Here is a 22,883-nt window from a genome sequence, read left to right as displayed (position 1 = left end):
CTGGGATGATTTTGTTAAGGTTGGTCCTGCTTTGGGCAGGATGCTGGACTTGATGACCCCTGAGGTCTCTTCCAGCTATAGGCTTCCATGATTCTATGTTAGCCCTGTGCAGCAGCCTTTACAAAAGGAGGAGACTCAAAACTAGATTTTGGCAAAATATGGTACAGCACTTTTTAAAACATTAAACTTAACAGAGAAATCAACCCCCCTTTTAAATACTGAACCTAATATAGTGGGTACACCTATAAGGAACTGAAATGTCTGTGATTAAAAGTCATCAGTTGAAAAGCAGAACATGGTTTAAATGTGCAAATATTCCCATTTATTCACTTCCAGGAAATCAAACTGTACATTTCAGATAAACCCATGTTGATAGTGTTTCTTAAAACTAGGGAGAAGATAAGAATGGTAATAACACCAGAATGATGAATGACTGATGAAAGCTTGTTCTAGCTACTGTATCAAGCTAACAGGGAAGGATAAAATCCCAATGTGTTGAAATTTCCCCAGGGCAGCTTCTTTGTGAACCTCAGGAACCACAAAGGCTTCTAGGAACTGGGAAAAAAGATACTTATTGATTGGTAATGTCAACATCCATGAAATGGCAAGTTTGCAGAAATCTGCCTCAGCTGTTTACAGAGAAACAACAGACTGACAGAACCATGGTTTCCTGAATTCAGTCTCCTAGTGGCAATGCATTGCTGAGTGCATCATTCCTTTGCCTGGGTTTCTACTGACGCTGCACGGTGCGGCATACTTTACAAACATAATTGAAATGTACAGATGCAAATCTAGTCATACAAAGTTAATATCTGTGGGCTACAATGACCCTTTGCACAATGTGCTGTGAATGGGGAGGTGTCTATTTGCACCACCCCAGGGCAACTCTGCAGCTTAAGGACATCATTTGAATCACCTGTTTTCAGCAGAGGGAAGACTATTAGTGTCTTCTACCTCACATCCTGCCAACTCCACTGGCTAATATGTCGAGGGGTGGCACCCAGGCTCCACACACATTCTCTGCCCTGCTCTGAAGGGGAAATACCAGGCATGCACATCCTACTCCTCCCCACACCAATGTATGCCGCCTCCATACCCTGCTCTCCTGTGCAACAATCACAATGCCAGGTGCAATTTCACCCAATGATATTTTAACAACTAGTATTTATTTTTCCTTTTACTTCCAGTCCATTGTTTGGAACACTAGTGATGTTATTGATGAAATTATTTATCTTCTGAGTTATTTTCTATTGCTATAATAAAGGCTGTTATACACTAGGCAAACATTGAGTTATTGACACACTTAGTATTAGTTAAGGCTGAGCACCTCAGCAGTTCCATTGTAAATCACATGTTTTCAGAAGCTTTTAAATCAGCTGTAAAAACCAACATAGGCTGTGACTTGGACAGAGAAGTACCATTAAAGCTGGAAAAAATCTATTTGATTTAGGGCTACAATATAAAGAAGAGAATACTTTTAACAGCAAAAATATTTACATCTATCAATATTTTTCCCAAAAAAATGTTTAGTATATGAAGTTAGGGCTTGATCCTGTTACAGTCATTGGAAAGATTCTCTTTGATTTCATGTATCAGAGAGATAGCCATGTATATTCAAAACCAACAAGAAGTCCTGTATCAGAGGGGTAGCCATGTTAGTCTGGATCTGTAACAGCAACGAAGGGTCCTGTGGCACCTTATAGACTAACAGAAAAGTTTTGAGCATGAGCTTTCGTGAGCACAGACTCACTTCATCAGATGCATCTGATCCATCTGATGAAGTGAGTCTGTGCTCACGAAAGCTCATGCTCAAAACTTTTCTGTTAGCCAAGAAGTCCTGTGGCACTTTATAGACTAACAGATATTTTGGAGTGTAAGGAATGTGGCAGCAGGAACGCAATGCTGCTGAAGGCCGGGAGGAATGTGTTTCTCAGAGATCATTTGCATGAGAATGCAAAGGTGTGCATGTGTGATACCTTTCAGGCAAATCCTAATGGGTAGCAAGTAAGCCATGAGCTTTTGTCTATTGTAAACACATTGTTGTAAAATCACAATTTATGCTGACACTCAGTGTGGGAGTTATGGGATCTCACCAATGCTCTGGGTTGTGGGGGACAGGGCAGTCGCCATAGCTGCATAAGACATTGATTACAGAGGGCTCCCCAGTTTAAAGCATTGTAAGAGAGGAAGGGTATTAGTTGGGCTGACTTGCTGAGTGCCTTGGCCATATAGCTATAAGCCTGGCTTGATTTGTCCTCCTCACCTGTTGAAAGATAGAGCTGGATACTAGGGTCTTCATGAAACTCCACACTGGAGGTATTAAGAGCTGGAATTACAGAGTAGCCACTGAGGCCATGCAGAGCTGAAGTCACAGGGTTCTGCCTCAGGGCAATCCCCCAGCAGATGCTGGCTGGCAGCTGGTAGGAGGAGCAGTGGACGATGGTGGGTGGCTGGTAAGGGAGAAGCGGCAGATGATGGAGACCAGTAGGTGTCCGGTTGGAGGAGCAGTGGACGATGGCAGCTGGTGGGTGGTATGACTGGTGGGCGACTGGTAGGGGGAGCAGCAGATGGCGTGGCTGGCAGACTGGCAGGCAGCCGGTAGGAGGAGTAGCCAGAGGCCAGCAGGTGGCAGTCAGTGGGATGCTGCAGACAAGTGGACATCTAGTACTGCCCTGGTGGTGTATCTGTGGGCTCTGGGTCTGGGACTGCACCGCGAGAGGTACACCCTGTAACTGTGTGGGGTAAAGGTCAAGAGCCCCAGCAAGAGACTTGGTTCTATAGCGTATGGGGATGATATCTTGTTAAAGGGGTTTGTCTCTCCTTTGCTTAGATATACTGCATATGTCACTGTAAACTTGGGGTAGGGTATGGTCATTAAATAAGTTGTTTCTATCTTAGACTCTGTGCTTGTGGGAGCGGGGTGCGGGGGAGAACTGCCTTACAGACACCCAGCAAGTGTGGTGAGATTGTCCCAGGCCACTGGGTTAGGGCTCGAGCCAGTTGGTTGTATCCTTGACAGGAACCCCCTAGGAGCTGAACCCAGCCCTTCTGGCAGGCACCTGGCATTAATAGAAGGGTTACAGGAGTATAAACTTTCATGGGCAAAGACCCACTTCATCAGATGCATGAGTAGGGGTTCCAGAGGAGGGTCTAAATTTACAGGCTTATGAAAAGGAGGGAATCCCAGTCAAGAAGAGGGCCAGAGTTGATGAGGTCAGTTCAGTCACAGAGGATGTGGCCCATTAACAGTAGCTAATGTGGAGTTGTGAACATCAAGAGAGGAGAAACTGCTTTTGTAATTGGCCAGCCATTCCCAGTCTCTGTAGAATTGCAGCTCTGCAGACACCACCAACCATGGATTGAACAGAGACTAGGAGTGGCTGGCCAATTACAAAAGCAGTTTCTCATCTCTTCATGTTCACACCTCCTCATTAGGTACTGATAACGGGCTGCATCCTTCCTGACTGAACTGACCTTGTCAACTCTGGCCCTCCTTTTGACTGGGACTCCCTCCTTTTGATGAGCCTATATATTTAGACCCTCCTCTGGAAGCCCCACACATGCATCTGATGAAGCAGGTCTTTGCCCATGAAAGCTTATGTTCCAAAACATGTGTTAGTCCATAAGATGTCACAGGACTTCTTCTTGTTTTTGCTTTCAGTAGCCTTTTGTTCAAGCACTGCTGGCCTCATCCTACATCAGCCAGGTCTATGGGAAGTCTACCCGGTGCTTTTTTTCTAGAAATAAAAAGGTGCTGGATCTCAAGTCTGATGATTCTTCACAGGGATTAGGGTGTTCAATTTTAATGCCCCAGTCCCCACGCTGCTGTGGGACCAGTGGGGGGCTCCTGCCCCAGGCCCTACACTACTGCAGGACCAGTGGTGAAATTTTTTCTGGTGTTCTAATAGAAAAAAGTTGCTGGAACTCAGTTCTGGTGCATTCCGCCAGCAAATAGGCCCTGGGTCTACCATTAACTACAGTGTTCGGAGGATCAGGGTCATGGGCCTCAGTTCTGCAAGGTACTTGAAAATGTGTCTAACTTTTTACTGAATTCAAAAGTTTATAGTTGGAAACATACTTAAAGACCTGGCTTATTTGGGTCTGGAAGGTTCAAAACATTCAGGTTCAAAAACAACGGGTACATCTTACACTGTGGCCACTGGTGGTGGTTCTGTGTAGCTCCCTGAATACATACCCAGGGGTCTTGATGGGTTTCTAGTCAGAAATTAGCCACAACTGTGGCTAATCCTACTCCCAGCTACTCTGCCATTTTTAGAACATGAGTTTAAGTAGAGTGTCAGCTCACGCTGGGAAGCATGCTCCCAGCTGCAGTGTAGACATAGCCTTGGGGAGTATTCAGAGAAGATGCATTGATTTAGAGAGCAAAAGGCATGTCTAGCAAGTCAGTTGCTGACAAAAATAGAAGATTATCATGAAAATAGAGGATAAAAGATCAACAGGAAATTATACACACTACAACTGCCAGTCAAAATACACTATTGAAAAAAGCACTTACTGCACATTAATAGACAAATGGTAGTGATTGCTGTGCTAGATCATTTGTGTCAGACACGCATTCAAAAAATCATGAGTCAAGCCCCAAATGACTACAAAATCATGAGTTTTAAAATATAATAAATGAGGGGTTTTTTTTATTTACCTTCTAGTGTTGCAGCATTTAAGGTTCACAGTTTGTAGCTTTTTCAGTGCCTCGTGGAGGCTGATAACACTTTTCTCTACAGACAGATGAGATCGTCAAGCAAATATTGCATTGCAGCACAGGAAGGTCTAGGAAAAATACCAAATATTGCAAGATTTGCAATATTGGTCATAAAGGTTAACTTTGCTCCTATTTTTAATTGCTCAGAACTTCCTGAAATGAATTGCTATGAATCTGAAAACTACGTGTGTGGTATGTGCCCCAATGTTATTTTTCAAATAAAAGTTTTAACTGAATCTGTGGAATTTTATTTAAGCCCTGCAAGTCTGAGGACAAATGTACTGCAGTGCCATAGCCTGCCATAGCCCTGTTAGAGACGTTAGCTGTGGTTTGAGAGAAACTGGAAATGGGAACAAGTCTTCTGGGAAGTGTGCATGGTGGGAGAAGGGTACCTAAAACCACCAGCTCTAGGAGAGACAGGCATTGTTGTGGGAGGGATCTGGCTGCATTATGATCATGTTGACAGTATGGTTCCAGCCTCCCTCATTGGAAAACCCCATGAGGCCATATATTTCCTAGGAAATAGGAGTTCAGAAGAGGGGCCCAGCTTCAGCCATTTCACATTAACTCCCCATCTCAGATATCAGTGCTCTCAGTAACCGCTATTTGCTTTTCTAGCACTGAGACATAACGCTATCTGGACTATTTTCACTTTATAGAGCTGCTAATGGATTGTTGAGGCTAGAAGGTAACTGCAAAGGAAACAACTCATTTGTTTAAAATGTGAATGAAAAAGCCTACCCAGAAATATGTTCTCTATGTCATCTTTTCCACTTTTGTAGCTCATTAAACCCTTTACCACATTTTACTACCCATGTATAATACATCGTTTGATAATTGCATAGAGCTTTGCTCATCTCTGAAGATTTCAGTCAGTGTTGAAGAGCAGATGTGCTGTAAATGCATGAATGTGGAACACAGCCCACATCCCGATTCACTAGGAAACAATGAAACCTTTCAAGCACCCTCTTCCCTTCCTCCCTGCACCACACATTCGCCTGAGTCATCCCTCTCCTCCTCCCCCAGTAGACTGGTGAAGTCAGGGGGAACTGTGATGTTACTGGAGGGGGCCTCAATATTCAATGACAGCAAGCCTGCTGCCAAACCATGCTAACTTGAACAATGGGAGAAAATGGATCAGCTAACCTACTCCCAGGAACCCTGGCAACTCTGCATAAAAAGGATCTCTCAGCCTGTATAACGATAATTGTTAAGGCACTTTGAAGGCACAACTATATACGAGTAGAAGTAATCTTCCAAAAAGTAACCTTCCCTGTGAACCCTCTCTGTCCATTTTGTAGATGCCCCTCTGTGAACTGGGGGTGGGGAGGGGTGTAGAGGTGAGTCACAGAGGCGGTGCAATAAAAGAGAGATGGTGTTATTACTGAACTCATTCATTTTTCATTTCCAGTGAGAACCCTCCGACCACCATAGCTGCTGAGTATTCAGTGCTATTGAGCAGATCTGGTCCAAAGCTTATGGCACAACATTCTTTTGTCAGAACATGCTGTTTCAGCAAAACTGAATTTTTTTGCCAAATTGTTTAATGTCAAAAAAAAAAACAGTTCTCATGTCTTCAGAATGAATATTTTCATTTTTTTAATTTCAAAATGCCTTTGTTTAGAAATGTAATTTATTTTGCATTAAAATAAATAGGATAAAAATCAAAATGAAGCATTTTGATTGACCTCTAAAGAAAAAAGGTTAGAATTTTGAAATTGTTTTTTCATCCCAATTTTGGGATATTTTCCCCAAATCTCCACATTTTTAATGGGACAGAAAATCCATTTTCTGACAGGCTTTAATCAAAGTCAGAGGGGGACTGAGACAGCATCAACATAATTTCTATTGGCATTCCACTATCACCGGGGAGAAGAAAAGGCAGAGCACTATTCATCCCGATATGATGATTCCTGACTCTACACAGTCGGGCGGGTGAATTCCCCATGGATCCCTGAGGCTGCAGCCTCTCAGCCCCTTCCCACCAGTGAAGACAGTGCAAGAAAACTCCACTAATTGACGTAAGCGTTTTCTGCCTTCTTCTCATAGCTTTCTCTAGATGGAAGTGATCAAGAATGGACTGTGAAAATGCAGGTTTTAGCCTTCATAAATCATACTTTGAATTCCTCAGAAACTAACCCAGCAGTGAGGATTTACTCATCCCCCTTGATTAGTTTGATGCTATTGGGATTAATTCAGCCCAAACTAAAAAGAAGACTGCCCTTAGCAAAGTGAATTTCTGATAAATAACTCAGTCATGCGTACAGCTAAGTCTTCCATAGAAGCGTAAGATGCCCAGAGCCACAGATCTGTGGAGTACTTAGCTAGCATAACCCAATAGTGAAGTCTAGCCTTCCATATACTGCAGCAAAGGCCCTTCTTTCTCTTGTCAGCCTTTATGCTTCTTCCCCACTTGGCAATTGGGTCTTAGGTAAAACACTCCATATCTGCTAAATCTCTCTGCCTTAAGCAGGGAATTTAGGCTCATGGTCTTTCCCCAAACTAGAGAGCTCGGCGTTTCCCCTGAAGCTGCTCACTCCCTTACTGTCTCCACCTGAATAGTTGCTTGTATCTCCCCCCACTCCCTATTCCTCCTTCTAACAGAGGAGGGTTTGGAAAAGATCTCCGACAGCCTGGAAATGGAACCAACTGACCCTAGTTGGTGCAAGGTAGCCTTTTCTCAGCTGATCCTAAATGATGTGCAGTAACCCACTACTGGTTAACAGGGGCACGGGCCTTTCCCCCTCTTGAGGGCTGCCTTTTCCCTCTCTATTGCAGGTGCCTAGCCTGAGTTTATCACAATATTAAAATCCATCCGTCAGAAATTGAAAGTGCAAGTTACTTTCTGAAGTAAAGCCATAACAAATCTGATTATATAAAGCCATTATTTGCAGGCATTGACAAATATAATTTCAAACAGAAAAGCAACAGGGGACATTTTCACATTTCAGTTCCAACAGTTATAAAAGAAACTCTTTCATGCTTAAAATTCAAAGTCAGCATGTAAAGTAAATTCACTTTCTCAGAGACCTGAATTACTTCTATAGCCTTAAGACACTATTCACTCACAGAGGAAAAAATGTAGTTACGTATTACTATCATTTTCCTAAGTAATTTTTCTGTAGGAGACAAGTTGATTTGAATAATCCATTTCAAGATTAAAGTGATGACATTTTGTGATTGCAGATGCCCCTGTAATTAAGGTTTGAGTGGGCTTATGGATGTGTCCAAAAATTAAATACAGTAAACCCTCAATTTAACAGACTCTGGGGGGAAGGGATGTCTGTTAATGCCAAAAGTCCATTATATCTGAATGGTTATACTGTATGATGATGCACTGACCTTCCTATACCATCACTCAGTCCTGTCCACTGCCCCCACTTCCCTTCCTTGCTCCTGCCTCTTTCTTCCCCTAACCCCTTCATCTCCCTCTTCAAATTACCAGAAGAGGAGCTGAATGCCAGCCTGGCTCCTTCCACCTGCAGCTCTCACGCTGCAGCTCCTCCAGACCCCAGCTCTGAGCTGCCCTTCTGAAGGTAGAGGATGGCCGCACCCAGCCTGCCAGCAGACAGCAGATTCCGACACCACGGCTGCTGCTTAGCGCCATTGCAGGAGGTGGTGGCTAGGTGCCAACATGCTCCATGCTGGGGAAGAAGTGCTCCTGCGGCCCACCACAGCCCATCCCTGGGCTTCTCTGGCCCCAGTGGCTCCAGCCACTATGGTGGCACCTCCAACCCTGGTGGCCCCAGCCTTTCCAGCAGCTCCTCCAACCCCAGAGGAGGCTCTGGTGAGTCTCTGGCATTTATTTAGGCCAGTGCGGGGGGGCTGGTAGACAATGTCCATTATTTCCAAAGTCAGTTATATCGGGGTCCATTAAATTGAGGGTTTACTGTATGCGAGTGGGAGGTACTGCTGACAGATGGACAAAAATTGCCCTTTCACAGTTAAAACCTGTGTAACAAAACACAGGCTTGAAGTACATAGTAAATATTTAATGAGAAAATGTTTTACTGGCTTAATTAAAGACTCCACCAGAATGCTAGACCACTGCATTGCTACCATAAGAAACCCACTACCATAATAACCCACTGATTAGCAAGCAATGTGAAGGGTAACAAGAAGGGTTTCTACAGGCATGTCAACAATAAGAGGGTAATCAGAGAAGGTCTTGGGGCCATTATTGGAGAGGGAGGTAACCTAGTGACAGAAGATGCAGGAAAAACTGAAGTACTCCATGCTTTTTTTGTCTCAGTCTTCACAGACAAGATCAGTTCCCAAATTATGGCCCTTGGCAATGCAGTATGGGAAGGAGGTGGGCACACCTCAGTGGGGAAAAAACAGGTTAAGAGCTACTTAGAAAAGCTAGTGGTACAAAATCCATGGGTCCATACTTAATGCATCCAAGGCTGTTGAGGGAAGTGGCAGATGTCATTACCGAGCCTTTGGCCATTATCTTTGAAAACTCATGGATATCGGGTGAGATCCCAGATGATTGGAAAAAGGCAAATGTAGTGTCCATCTTCAAAAAAGGACAGGACAATCCAGGGAACTATAAACCGGTCAGCCTCACCTCAGTCCCAGGAAAAATCATGGAGGGGATTCTCAAGGAATCCATTCTGGAGCACTTGGAAGACAGGAAAGTAATCAAGAGTAGTCAACATGGATTCACCAAGGGAAAGAAGAAGTGATCGTTCCTCTTTATTTGGCTTTGGTGAGGCCGCGTCTGGAGTACTGTGTCCAGTTCTGGGCCCCCAATTATAGGAAGGATGTGGATAAACTGGAGAGGGTCTAGCGCAGGGCGACCAAAATAATGAGGGGGCTGGAGCATATGACTTATGAAGAAAGGTTGAGGGAATTGGGACTGTTTAGTCTGCAGAAGAGAAGACTGAGGGGGGACTTGATAACAGCCTTCAACTTACTGAAGGGAGGTTGCAAAGAGGCTGGAGAGAGGCTGTTCACAGTGGTCACGAACGGCAGAACACGGAACAATGGTCTCAGGTTGCGGTTGAGAAGGTTCAGGTTGAATATTAGGAAAAACTTTTTCACTAGGAGGGTGGTGAAGCATTGGAATGGTCTACCCAGGGAAGTAGTGGAGTCTCCATCCCTGGAGGTGTTTAAGTCTCACCTCGACAAACCCCTGGCTGGGCTGATCTGATGGGTCTGGTCCTGCTTAGGGCAGGGGGCTGGACTTGATGGCTTTTTTAGGTCTCTTCCAGCTCTATTGTTCTATGATTCTATGTCATGCCTAACCAATCTAATTAGTTTCTATGATGAAGTAACTGGCTCTGTGGACATGAGGAAGTTAATGGATGTGATATACCTTGACTTTAGCAAAGTTTTTGATAGTCTCTCACAACATTCTTCCCCATAAGTTACGGAAGTATGGATTGGATACATGGACTGTAAGATGGATAGAAAGCTAGTTTGATGGACAGACCCAATGGGTAATGGTAAATGTCTCAGTGTCTGGTTGGTGTCAGTTTCAAGTAGAGTGCCCCAAGGATCAGTTCTAGGGCCAGTATTGCTCTACATCTTTATCAATGGCCTGGATGAGGGGATGGATTGGACACTCAGCAAATTTGCAGATGACACTAAGCTAGGGGGTCAGGTAATTACATTGGAGGGTAGAGATAGGGTCCAGAGTGACCTAGACAAACTGGAGGATTGGGCTAAAAGAAATTTGATGAGGTTCAACAATGAGAAGTGCAGAGTCCTGCACTTAGGATAGAAGAAGCCCAAGCACTGTTACAGGCTGGGGACCAACCGGCTAAGAAGCAGTACAGCAGAAAAGGACCTGGAGATTACAGTGGATGAGAGGCTGGATGTGAGTCAACAGTGTGCCCTTGTAGCCAAAAAGGCTAATGGCATATTGGGGTGCATTAGAAGAATCATTTCCAGCAGATCTACAGAAGTTATTATTCCCTTCTAGCCAGCACGGGTGAGGCCACATCTGGAGTACTGCATCCACTTCTGGGTCCCCCAGTATAGAAAAGATGTGGATGCACTGGAGTGGGTTCAGCAGAGGGCAAGAAAAATTATTAAGGGGCTGGAGTACCCGACCTATGAAGAGAAGCCAAGAAATGTGGGCTTATTTAGTTTGCAGAAGAGAAGATTGAGGGGTGATTTGACAACAGCCTTCAACTTCCTAAAGAGAATGGAGAGACTATTCTGAGTGGTGACAGATGGCAGAACAAGGAGCAATGGCCTGAAGTTACAGAGGGAAAAATATAGGTTGGATATTAGAAAAAAAATATTTTACCAGGCAGGTGGTGAAGCACTGGAATGCGTTACCAAGGGAGGTTGTGGAATCTCCATCCGTAGACATGTTTACGTCCTGGCTTGACACAGTCATGGGTGGGATGATTTAGTTGGGATTGACCATGCTTCAGATAGGGGGCTGGACTGGATGACCTCCTGAGGTCCCTTCCAGCCTTAGAATTCTATGATTCTATAATCCTATGATTTTAATGACTCCTTTGTCCAGTTTCAAGTCACCAAACTACCTAACAAACCACCTTCTACCTGGTCACTTGCTTTGTTACTCATGATTGGAAGCTGGAAACCAAGCCATGATCTCATAAAGATGAGGGATGAAATTTGGTCCCACTGAAGTCAAGTGTGAGTTTTGGTATTAACTTAATCAGGCTGAGATTTTACACTCAGCCTGGATTTTGAGGTGCTCTTCCCATCAACGTATACCAAACAAAACTGTGGCATTCCAAGTGAGATACAAAATGTGCTTCTTTTCTTTTTAACCAGTGGTTTTGAAGACGTGTGAGGCTAATTAAATTGTTGCTTTTATGTATTCGGTTCTTCCTGCAGGGCTAAGTGTTGTAGCAGATAACTGTGAGCTAATTGCTCTTTTAGTTGGAGTTTATTTTGGTACAACAGTAAGACAGTCCAGGCTAGGGAAGTTTTATAGATGTTCTACTCATCCATTTGCCCAGGGTGATAACTTTTCTTAGTGGCTGAGCAGAATATCATTATTTTTTCTATTTTGTTTTTGTTTTCAGTTTTGTTGTAGCCTTTTTGGTCCCAGGATATAACAGAGGCAAGATGGGCAAAGTAATAGCTTTTTTTGAACCAATTTCTGTTGGCAAAAAAAAAAAATACTTTGTTGAATAGTAATAGTAATAGTTAGCCTGTATTCTAACAAAACAAAACAACAGTCATGTAGCACTTTAAAGACTAACAGAACGATTTATTAGGTGACGAGCTTTCATGAGACAGACCCACTTCTTCAGATTCTGCTGAGTTTACACAGAGCTCCGCTTCAGGTCTGGAAAAGGTGCTGGGAGTGTCACAGCTGAGTACAAAATGTTAAGCATAAGGAGTTAAGACATGCTGCAAGAGACTATTCAAGGTGAAAGCAGACACTTAGCACCTCTGCCCATCATAGAACAAAGGAGAGTCCAGGGATTACAGACTGTTGTAATGAGCCATAAATCTGGTGTCTTTACTGCCGTCTTATCTGCACTGCCTCTTTAGTGCCTCTAATTTCTCGATCAGGGATGCAAACACACACACACGCACGTGGCGCGTGCAACAAGTTACAGCAGTGTAAAACACCTGTATAAAAAGGCTCTCAGTGACACTAGGTACTCTCTTTGTGGCAGTGGTACACCTAGAGTGCTGGGAGAACATGACCTCACTGCTGGAGCAGCGCTTTAAATGCACAAACATAGATAAAGTCTGACCCCACGATTTTTAGTGCCTAAATATGTTACCAATTTAAGCTTCCCAACTCATGTTTTGAAGGTACTGTGTAGGTTGCCTTTGTGGACGAGGACTCAGAGGTCAAAGATGGAGTGATCACTTTGTGAAAAGTGTTTGGCTGTGGTTGACCTGGAGTTCTTCATTTTTATCATCTGTTCTGTGTGAGTTCATTCATGAAGCATAGTGATTGTCTCATTTCACCAACATAATTGGGCATTCGTAGTGACACGCCTATGTATGACCCACAGACACTGAAATGTATGTTGGGAGTCGATTGTAGCTGTGGAGTTGTCTGCAGGTTTTGCATCATGAGTCATAGAAAGCAAGTGAGTAGCTTGTGCATCTGGAAAATGATCCATTTTGACAATATTGGAGGGCTATTAAATCTTAACATTGGGTATCAAGTTGAGGCCATTTTCTATCGCAGATTCCCCAATAAAAATTTGTAGGCTGATCCTTTCCTTCCAAGGCACCAATTTGTCTGGACAGTAAGTTCTCCTTTATTCAGAGTCAGTATATCCAATCACCAAGCTTCTGTTATAGTATGTTGATTATCTAAATGCGATGAGGTTTGATGAATTACATTGGAATATGGAGGACTTTTTTAAATATAAGGTAAGGGAAACTAGACTGAGAGTTTTGATTAACTAACATGAGTGGTGACGGTTCCAATGTGTATTTGTGCGGATGCACTGGACCCAAAGTCATCTTTTACTTCTTGTTCCTCCAGCTAGAGGAAGCAAAAAACATTGATGAGGTAAGGAACAACCACAACTACTCTGATTAATGGAGTGCCAGATTAACATTAGCTATGAAAGAGTCAATTATTCAGCATCCTCTTCTGCATGCATTGGCTGTGCCCAAGTGTGTAGCATTTGGAGTAAAAGAAAAATGTTTTAACAGAGGAGATCCAAATGAAACAACTCTCCTTTGAGACGAGGTCATCTGCTTCCATCTTTATCAGTCTCAAGCAGCAGGGCTCTGTAATAGTAAAATGACTCATTGGTGGCAGGAGTCCTAAAAATACAAAATGTGAAAATCAACTAGTGAATCCACATCACTAAGCAAATGTATTACTTCTCTTCAGGTTTAGCACACTTCTTGTCAAAGAACACCAAATTGCTCTGATAGAACACAATCCAATGTTCACTGAAATCAACGAAAAGACCCCAATTGACTTTACTGAGTTTGGACGGAGTCTTTAGGGAACCTAATTATTAGAAGGTGTTTGGGAGAGCAAATAAAGGTAAAATATACTGTGGTCGTGAAAAATTAAAATAAATTTGGACAAATTTAGACAAATTACAGCATTTGTCGAAAAGCATTGCTTCCAAATGCTATGCCTACACTGCAAGGTTTTTTTTGACATTACTTAATTCAATGTTCTAATGTCTAAATAAATAATGTCAGAAAATCACATTCACACAGCCTTAGAATTGTGAAGTGGCGCACTCTTCCTTACAGCCGTGGTTCACAGCCACAGCATTGGAAAAGGAGCCTTCAGATGAATCGATAATAGCTGTGCTTTATTTACATACATTCCTTTTCTACCTTGAAAGCTGCAGAAGCATTTTGGCAAAACTCGTTTGCAGAGCTGGAGTAATTATTTCCAGGAAAAAACTCTCATCTCAAATTATCCTGCTCGGCTGTATGAACGCTTTGCAGGGAGAGGAGGTTCAGGAAAAAAGGGGTTTTTCTTCCAAAAAAAAAAAAAAACAAAACAGTGTAGGCATGCCCTAAGACACAACCTCTGCCACAAAAACTGTTCAGATAAACTTATTCCCCACCTTTGTTTTTCTGTTGAACTTTCACTTACCTGAATAAAGTTTAGTTTTCACTGTTTTTAATTCTGCTACTGGAAAGCAGCCCTGATGACTCTGTCACTAAGTGGCTGAGTTGGTCTAAAGTTATCCCCTAATATTCCATCACAACCTTCTAAAAGTTCTGCACCCTTAACATGTGTCCTCAATCTTCGAAACTCTTCTATCTGAAAAAGCAAAGAAAGGACACACAGCATATTTTAGACAGCTTGGTCACTGTGGAGTCAATGATCAGAAGCAGCCTGAACTCTAAGTTGGATGTGTGGTTTTGAATATCTAAATAACTAAGCCTATATGTTCTCATAACAAACTAACTGTGTGCATAAATTAATTTGTACACAAACTACATTTCCAACAGATGTCCATCTACTTAATTGTGTGCAGAATGTCCTAAACGGTTCCAGCTCAAGCTGCAACTTGCTCTTGAAAAAGCACTTACCAAATGTTGGGACATTCATATAAATATTGGGACATTCATATCTCCCTACACAATTTTAGAGACTTCTCTTGAAAATTAAGTCAACAGAACTGAATATAACGGGGAAAATGCAGATTAGTCCATGTCTGTAAGAACATGGTATTCTGAGCCAATTTTTTTAAATACATGATCACCTTGTAAATAAAAATACAATTGCACATGCAGAATATGTAACTGTGTGCGTATGGTTTTAAAAGCTAATCCCTGCATTTTATCTAACCTTATCGGCACTCCTTTGGGACACGTATTCAGGGCCAGTCTATAGGATGAGGGGATTGGGACAGTTATCCTAACTGCCAACATTTGGGAACACCAAATCCCTGGTGTGTTAGTTTTTGCAGTTGTATTTTGCTTGTGCATTTTGGATTTGTGAAGAAAGGAGAGGACACAGACAATGTTTTCTGCCATGCCTGACAATTCATCTACCTGCCACCCTGCACAACATTCTGTCTTGTATTTCATTCTAGATCAACTCCTGTGTATGCAATAACACTACAGGGGGTGTGGGGGCGGGGGGGCTCATTCTGGTCTCAGGTGACAGTAAATCAGAAATGACTCCTTTAAGAGCAGCTTAAGGCCTCTGTGAGATCAGAAACAGTGCCAGAGGGTGAGCTCATAGTGATGTATGTGGTAGGCAGGAGACAAAAGGTAGGCTCCAGCAGCGTTGCTGAAATCTGTGCACCTTGCTGCAGTTGCACTCTCCTTTTACACAGTTTGTTCTTAAACTAGGATTTTAAATGACTGCAAATCACGCCTTTTATACAGAAAAGAACGTAATGGGAGAAGGAAAGTCACATCAAGGAGTTATTTGTTAAATAATTACACTTCATAGAAGAATTACATTTATTTTCTTTGGCATAGTAATAAAATATAGAGGGCTCATTCTCCCTGCTCAGAGTAATACTCACTCAAGAAGGTTTTCGCATAGAAACCCGATTCTCTCAGCGACTCCATTTTGTGTAGAAAACCACTTGAAAAATTTGCCGTTTAATGTCGAGACTCTGTATCTCTGTCCTGCCACCCAATTCGCCAGCAATCAGCCTCCACTGTCTCCCAAGACTGGTGCTCCACAGTAAAAGTGATGGATCCTGGGACTAACATTTCCATGTAACTTCTGTGAGACTGAGATGTTGGGTAGGAAGCTGGATGGTGTGTATCCCTGCCAGGTCTATCCATTCATCCTCCTGAATGACTATGTTTCCACTCTCTCCTACAGCACAGATCTCACACCATACAGGAAGGGCTCTGCCAGCCTCAAGGGCGAAAGGGTGTCACCTCCTCTATGCACATATAACAGAGAGTAAGGGGCATGTAAATCTAACCCCAGATACTTAGGAGAGTGGTGTATTCCAAGGTGGCCAGTAGTATTTTTTAAAATCTTTGTAGCTGCTACATTGGATGGGGACACCTTTCTTATTATTATTTACAAGATAACCAGGGTCACACTTATTTCTATAAAGCAGCACAGGTTCAATTCTTTCCAGATTTATGTGTTTGATTTAGCAACTAGCTCTTCCCTGCAGCTGAGATTCTCTTTCCACAGACAGCAGCATGTTCTGACATCACTTGCATGGTGCTGCTACCACCTGAGATGTAAGGAGAGAGCTCGGAATGCAAAGATGAAAGGAGGGAAATGTGGGAAGGCTCTTGCAGAATGCTTTTAAAGGCAGAGTCATTGTATTAATTGAGCTAGAATACAGGCATCTCTTCTTGGAGGGTTTTTTTTTTCCTGTTTATTTTATGATTATACAGCTCAAACTCAAAATAAACACATTACAGGTCTGGCGGCTGAAAAAGCCTGCAGAAGGCAAGTGCCGCTAGAAGTCGCGAGTGGCCTTCTGAAGGTGGCTTCTTCCACCAGAGCTGAACTGAATCAATACTGGAACAGTCGGAAATCACTGTTGTTTGAGAAGAAGCACTTCACAAGAGTGCAGCTTTCCTCTGCTCTTTGGAGAATTGGAGGCCTCAAATAGAAACCAGGCAAGCGGGAAGAAGTCTTTCTGTAAGGCCCATATTTTCGAAATATCCACTGCTGCAACTTCAAATGTGCTGCAGTCCGAGGAGGTGGGTATAAGAGGCAAAGGGAGGCAATGTCTCCCCTGGGTCTTAGTGCTCACCATCTCCCCTCTACTTATCCCTGTTCTGATAGTTTCTGAAAACTCTTTCAACAGGCTGTTGCAGTTTGCAAACAGATGACTCTTCCCCACTCCCCAAAACCTCTTCCCCCAAGTGTATCTGTTAACAGTTAACTTAAAAGTGAAAATCCTTCCAACTTGCCAGACCCATTAATATAACATTGAACCTGTGAAAGAGACATGAAGTAGTAATAAAAACCATTTAACAGACATATGCCAACCCGGAATTTACTGGCAAAACCAGCTGGGCTTTACAATGTCTACAGGACCTTAGTCTAAAATTTGCTTTAAATTATTTATTTAGTTTGTGGCTGAATTCTGTAAAATCACATCTCTAAAAACTCCTTGCATCATTATTTAGATGCAAAATCTGAGTATTCAGCTTTAGCCTTAAATGCTTGGCTTTTCAGTCATAGCTTTTAAAATAAATTCTTAAAAATACCCACCCCACTGTGTTCTGGGGCCCTATCACAAACTTTTGATCTGCAGATGGACAGGCCATTGAACTACTGTGCACTGTGCTTCTACATCAGCTTTGGAGCCCCGCTGTCTGTGGCTATGTCTACACAGCAGCATTATTTTGGAATAAGCTATATCAGGATACATTTGTGTCTCAAAATAGAAACTCTGTGGCTAAACACCACGTTCAAAATGGCAAGGCTATTTCAAGTGAGTTATTTTGTTCCCACTACCCCTTGGCATGAGAGGGGTAGCAGGAAGTTCAAAAAAAAGGCACTTATTTGAAACAGTACCAACTTCGAAATAAGTTACCTCGAAATAACTTACACAATTTGCACAGTGCAAATTGCGTAAGTTATTTCATGATATGGCTACAGTGTAGCCCTAGCCAAAGAGATTAGCTTATTCTGAAATCACACATCTACACACAAAGCCTACTTCTATGCTACAGTGATCTCCCGGAAGATCTCTTCCGAAAAAGCTTCCTTTGAAAGAATGCGTCCATATACAAAAAAGTGGATCAAAAAATCGATCCACTCTTTCAATAGAGGGCATCCACACAGACCCTACATTTTCGATAGAACAGGCCTGGGATCGAAAAATCCAGTGCCACAAGGACTGCCCTGCTGAAAAAGGGGCCTGCGGAGTACCCACACATGCTCTCTTTTGGAAGAAGCTTTTGCAAGAAGGTATTTCTTCCTGATCCAGGAGCAGAAGAGGGCTTCCGGAAAAAGCCATCTTTCGGTTTCAGATTGAAAGAGTGCATTTTGCATGTAGATGCCTCACGTTTTTGAAAACGAAAGAACTTGATAGTGTAGACGCAGCCAAAATGTTTCAAAATAGTGCTCAGCTATTTCAAAATAGAGCATCCAGGCACAATACAGCCTACTTCAAAACAGAACCCTTGGACACATTAAAGCTTACTTCAAATAGCACCTATTCCCTGTCAACACAGCCCCTATTTCAAAATATGCATTTTGAAATAGATTGTTTTCTTCATAGAATGAGGTTTACCAAATTCAAAATAAGCCAGCCACTATTTCAAAATTATTTCAGAATTGCAGTTGCATTGTGGAGGTGCTTGCAAAGTTATTTCGGAACAGCAGCTGTTATTCCAAAATCACTTTGCTGTGCAGACGCACACTGCCTGTCCTATTCCTGGCAGCATGGTTTGAGGCCACACACGCTGCATGGGCTCTGCTAGTCATGACTATCCTCACGACCACTGAGGAAGTGGCTCATTGGGTAAGATAATACAGGCCTGATCTAAACTGACTTTCCAAAATAACTTCCATGGAGAAGAGATGGGAAACTGTGTGGCTCACTTGCCCTATCCCACCCAATATGAAGTAGTTTGCCTCTCTCTCCCAGCCTTTCCATGCCTCCCTGCTCCCTCAGGAATCAACATTGCGAAATGTCCTCTGCTAGGCCCTGAGCAGAAAAGGATGTTTAAGTGGAGGTGGCTGCCTCTTTTAGTACACATCTCTTCCACCTGGCACTGGGGAGCTCCAGGTACAGAGAGTTTCATCCATGTTCTGTTCCAGGCTGCGTGAGCTGACTTTTGGAGTGAATAAGAAGGCCTAATCCTCTTCCTATTAAAATCCATCCTAAAACTCCCTTTGGCTATGTCTACACTACAGCATAAATTCAATTTTAAGGAACTTAGCTCAATTTTAAATTGTGACTGTTCACACATTAAATACTATTATGTTGAATTTAGGGAGTGCTATGGCCAAAATTCTTCTCGAAAAACCCGAGAGGGATTAATGGGAAGTTTGAATGTAAGCATTTGGATTCATGGTAGTGTGGAAACAGTTTATGTTTAAACTGGTTTTATTGGCCTCCAGAGGTAACCCCACATGTATCCCGCAATGACCCAGAGTTCTCTGTTCTGGCCACTTGCACTTCCAATGCTCTCCAGGTGTGCAGGTAACAGGAAGCCTGCAAATTTGAACTTGAATGGTATCAGGAATGCAAATTCATTTTCTTTCAGACCGGTCTCCCTCCCCCCTCCGCCCCATGGCAAAGAATTTGGGGAGCTGGCTGTTGACAGGGAGAAGTCTCCCCACCCAGCAAAGATTTTAGGGGTTGGCTGTCGATGGGAGGGAAGACTCCCACCTGCAGTAAAGATTTTAGGGGCTGGCTATCGACAGGGGAAATCTCCCCTAGCCCCACAGCAAAGATTTCAGAGGATGCAATATGGGAAGATGACATCACATACCCACAACCATTTGTGGGGCATTTTTTTCCCCATACTGCACCAGCAAAACCAGAATGCTACAGAGCCAAGGGAACTGTGGGATAGGTTCCCACGATGCACTGCTGTAACAGTTGATCTTTGGCAATTTAGTGCAGCAGCACTAACTCGAATTTGTGGGGAAGTGAGCATACTCAATTTGAATTTACAAAACCCAGGGCTTGTCTACACTACCACCCTCCTTCGAGGGAAGGATGGTAATTAGGGTGTTGGGAGTTTACTAATGAAGTGCTGTGCTGCATACGCAGCACTTCATTAAGCAAATTCCACTCCCCCACGGCAACTTTGAAGTTTTAAACTTCGAAATGCTGGCTCACGTCTAGCTGCAGCTCACCTGCTGGTACTTCAAAGTGCTGGGGCAAATTCAAAGTCCCTTTACTCCTCAAAGCACTTCATTAGTAAACTCTCAACATCCTACTTACCATCCTCCCTTTGAAGGAAGGTGGTAGTGTAGACACAGCCCCAGTGTTACAAATCTGAATTTCATAAATTCGAATTTTTTGTAGTATAAACATAGCCTTAGACTTTTACTGGGAACCAATTCAAGCCAACAAAGTTAACTAGGTCGAACCCTAAACCAGGCTAAAGCTCTTAGCTGTGTTGTAAATACTGTGTGGAAACAGCTCTTCATTTATATCACAGCTGCTGACAAAAACACCACTCTATTTTTTCAGAATTTTGCCTAAACACTTAGACAGAGGTGTAGGCTGTGTCAACACTTGCATTCCTCTTTCAAAAGAGGCATCCTGAAGGATCTGAAGAAGTGGGTCTGTTCCACAAAAACTCATCACCGAATAAATCATTCTGTAAGTCTTTAAAGTGCTACCTTTCTGCTAACTCTACTGTAGTCAGTGCAATACACTAAAGTATTTTAAGTAAGAGAATCAGGTCAATTCATTGGAATCCTTATCAGCCAATCACAATGAAGTCTATGTTTATACAATGACTTCTCTACTATTTTTATGCTCATATTAAGCACAAATGAAAATGTATTGGCATGTATAGGAATGAGCATGTTAAATGTGTTACATAAACTTTATCATCTTTTCCCATTTTCTTCCATATGTCCTTTAGCATCACATTATGTTAAAATGATCTGTTTGGTCCCTCTAATCATAGAGCATAGGAATTGTTAAATCAAAACAGACCATTGGCCCATCCAGTCCATTATCCTGTCCAGTGCTCGTTACCAAAAGAACCAGAGGAAAGTAAAAAGACCCTCTAGCAGGCCTGATTTTGTAACACTGTGCTACTGAAGGATATTTCTTTCAGTGCCATTCAACTGATCTTCTTAGTCCTGAAGCATGAAGGTAGATAGCCCTATAATTTGTCTCCTCTGTGGCATAATTGCAGATGTTATTATTATTTTTCCTATAACTATCTGATTCTGTTATGATAATGTAGGAAGTCATTTTCTTCAACAATGTCCCTCAGAAAAAAGTTCTAGGAATTAATTATTTTATTTGAAAAAATGTTTTCTTTCAAAGCACTTAATTTGCCACTTTTGGTTTCATTGAATGCTTCCCTATTCTTGCATATGGGAATGGATAATATATGGAGTAGTATACTGATATTCTCTATATCATTAGAATTTTATATAATCTACCTCTATTATATGTCCTCTTATTCTCCTTTCTGAACTCAATAATCTTTGTGCTTCTGACATCCCCTTAAATCAGGGGTAGAGAACCTACAGTTTGCAGATGGCCCTGGCTTACTTGGATCTGGCTTGTGATGAGACTCCAGTCTTCCCCCTGTAGTGGGGTGAGCCAACATTCCAGCTCCAGACCCACACCAAGTCTCTGAGCCCCAGCACCCTTGCTTTAAATGGAATCTGTCACATGCACTCACATGCACAATAGTCTAGATCTTTAGCTGCAGCTGAAAAGCACAGAGTACAACTCAAGGATGACACACACATGTGATGCAACGAAGGGTCCTGTGGCACCTTATAGACTAACAGAAAAGTTTAGAGCATGAGCTTTCGTGAGTTAACTCACTTCTTCAGATGCTGCATCTGAAGAAGTGAGTTAACTCACGAAAGCTCATGCTCTAAACTTTTCTGTTAGTCTATAAGGTGCCACAGGACCCTTCGTTGCTCTACAGATCCAGACTAACACGGCTACCCCTCTGATACTTGACACACATGTGATGTGTACCTAGGGGGACCAACAGGCTTTCTGGGCCTCAGGCAAGGTGAGGAAGGCCCAGCTTTGTGCTCCAGGAAGGAGCAGTGGCTTGGGTGGAAGGGGCAGGTCAGAGGCAGCCAACCTTCTGCATCTTCTGCGCCACACAGCCTGCACCTCTCTCCCCTCCCCACCAGCTCCCAGAGCTGCCGGAAGCATGCTGCATGGGCCTCTGGTCATGACTTAAAGGGCCCAGGATCTAGCAACTATTTCCATTTTTCAACCCACGCTGTGAAATTTGTGCATCTTCATGGTAGCAGCCACATGACTTCTTGATGTTTTATGCTGTGTCTTAACTAATTTGGAATCATCACGATGTAGGTAGCTGAAATTGTGCCAGGCACTGTGCACGTATTGCCTATCATATACTGAATTACTACATGGTTAGCTAACAGGACACAGGGTTCCCTGGGCTATTGACATCTGGCTAAACTGGCCATTTATCAAGGTGAATAAGGGACACCTTAGTCTTCTTATTTCATTAGGTAAATAGCCTCCCTTATATGGCTAGCAATAGTTCTACCAAATACCAGAATCTCCAGGAATTTCTGTGATGAAAAGATATTTAGTAAATTTCTCTCCACAACAGCCTATATACTCTATTAGCATGCTCACTTGTGTGCATTGTGTTAATGGTTTTCTTTACATACTAAAATACTGTATTGACTATATCAGAAGATACAGAATATGGGATATCAAAGTTGTGTAAAGCAGAATGCAAGGCCACAGATGATAGTCCCAGTATTATTTCATTTACATTCCTATTTAAGACCTTTAACAATATCATACTAGGATGGTTACATTAGTTGAAATATATATAATACAGAGTGTATTTTTAACAACAGTTATTCTGAGTACACTGATTCTTTCCAATCACTGCTAATCTGTCATGAAATCTGGCCTTTCAGCAAGAAAATAAGCATTAGACTCATGATTAGATATTTTTAAGTTACAGACACTTACCCTAAAATAAAATTATGAGAGCTAGTGCTTTTTTATCTTATGATCAATAAATTAAATTTTGGATTAGTATTTTAATATGACAAATTATCAATTTAAAATAAATTGTGAATAAATAATTTTCTTTACTGGTGTTACACATACTATGTTAG

General features: G+C 42.5%; 1 protein-coding gene across 3 annotated transcripts in view; it reads right to left on the bottom strand.

Annotated features, from left to right (window-relative positions):
* Positions 1–12,441: 12,441 nt before the first annotated feature.
* CA8 (carbonic anhydrase 8) overlaps positions 12,442–22,883 on the bottom strand; it is a 55,905-nt gene continuing 45,463 nt past the window's right edge. For all 3 annotated transcript variants that reach the window (XM_074985766.1, XM_074985764.1, XM_074985765.1), the window contains 2 exons: positions 14,253–14,423; positions 12,442–13,453 (listed from right to left, as the gene is read on the bottom strand). In XM_074985766.1, the coding sequence (XP_074841867.1) occupies positions 14,289–14,423 (135 nt within the window). In that variant the 3' untranslated portion in view covers positions 12,442–13,453; positions 14,253–14,288. The remainder of the gene's footprint in view (positions 13,454–14,252; positions 14,424–22,883) is intronic.

The sequence above is a fragment of the Carettochelys insculpta genome, chromosome 2, assembly GCF_033958435.1.
Source record: "Carettochelys insculpta isolate YL-2023 chromosome 2, ASM3395843v1, whole genome shotgun sequence".
NCBI lineage: Eukaryota > Metazoa > Chordata > Testudines > Carettochelyidae > Carettochelys > Carettochelys insculpta.
The sequence above is the reverse complement of the archived record's forward strand: the minus strand, read 5'-3'. Positions and strand labels throughout refer to the sequence as shown.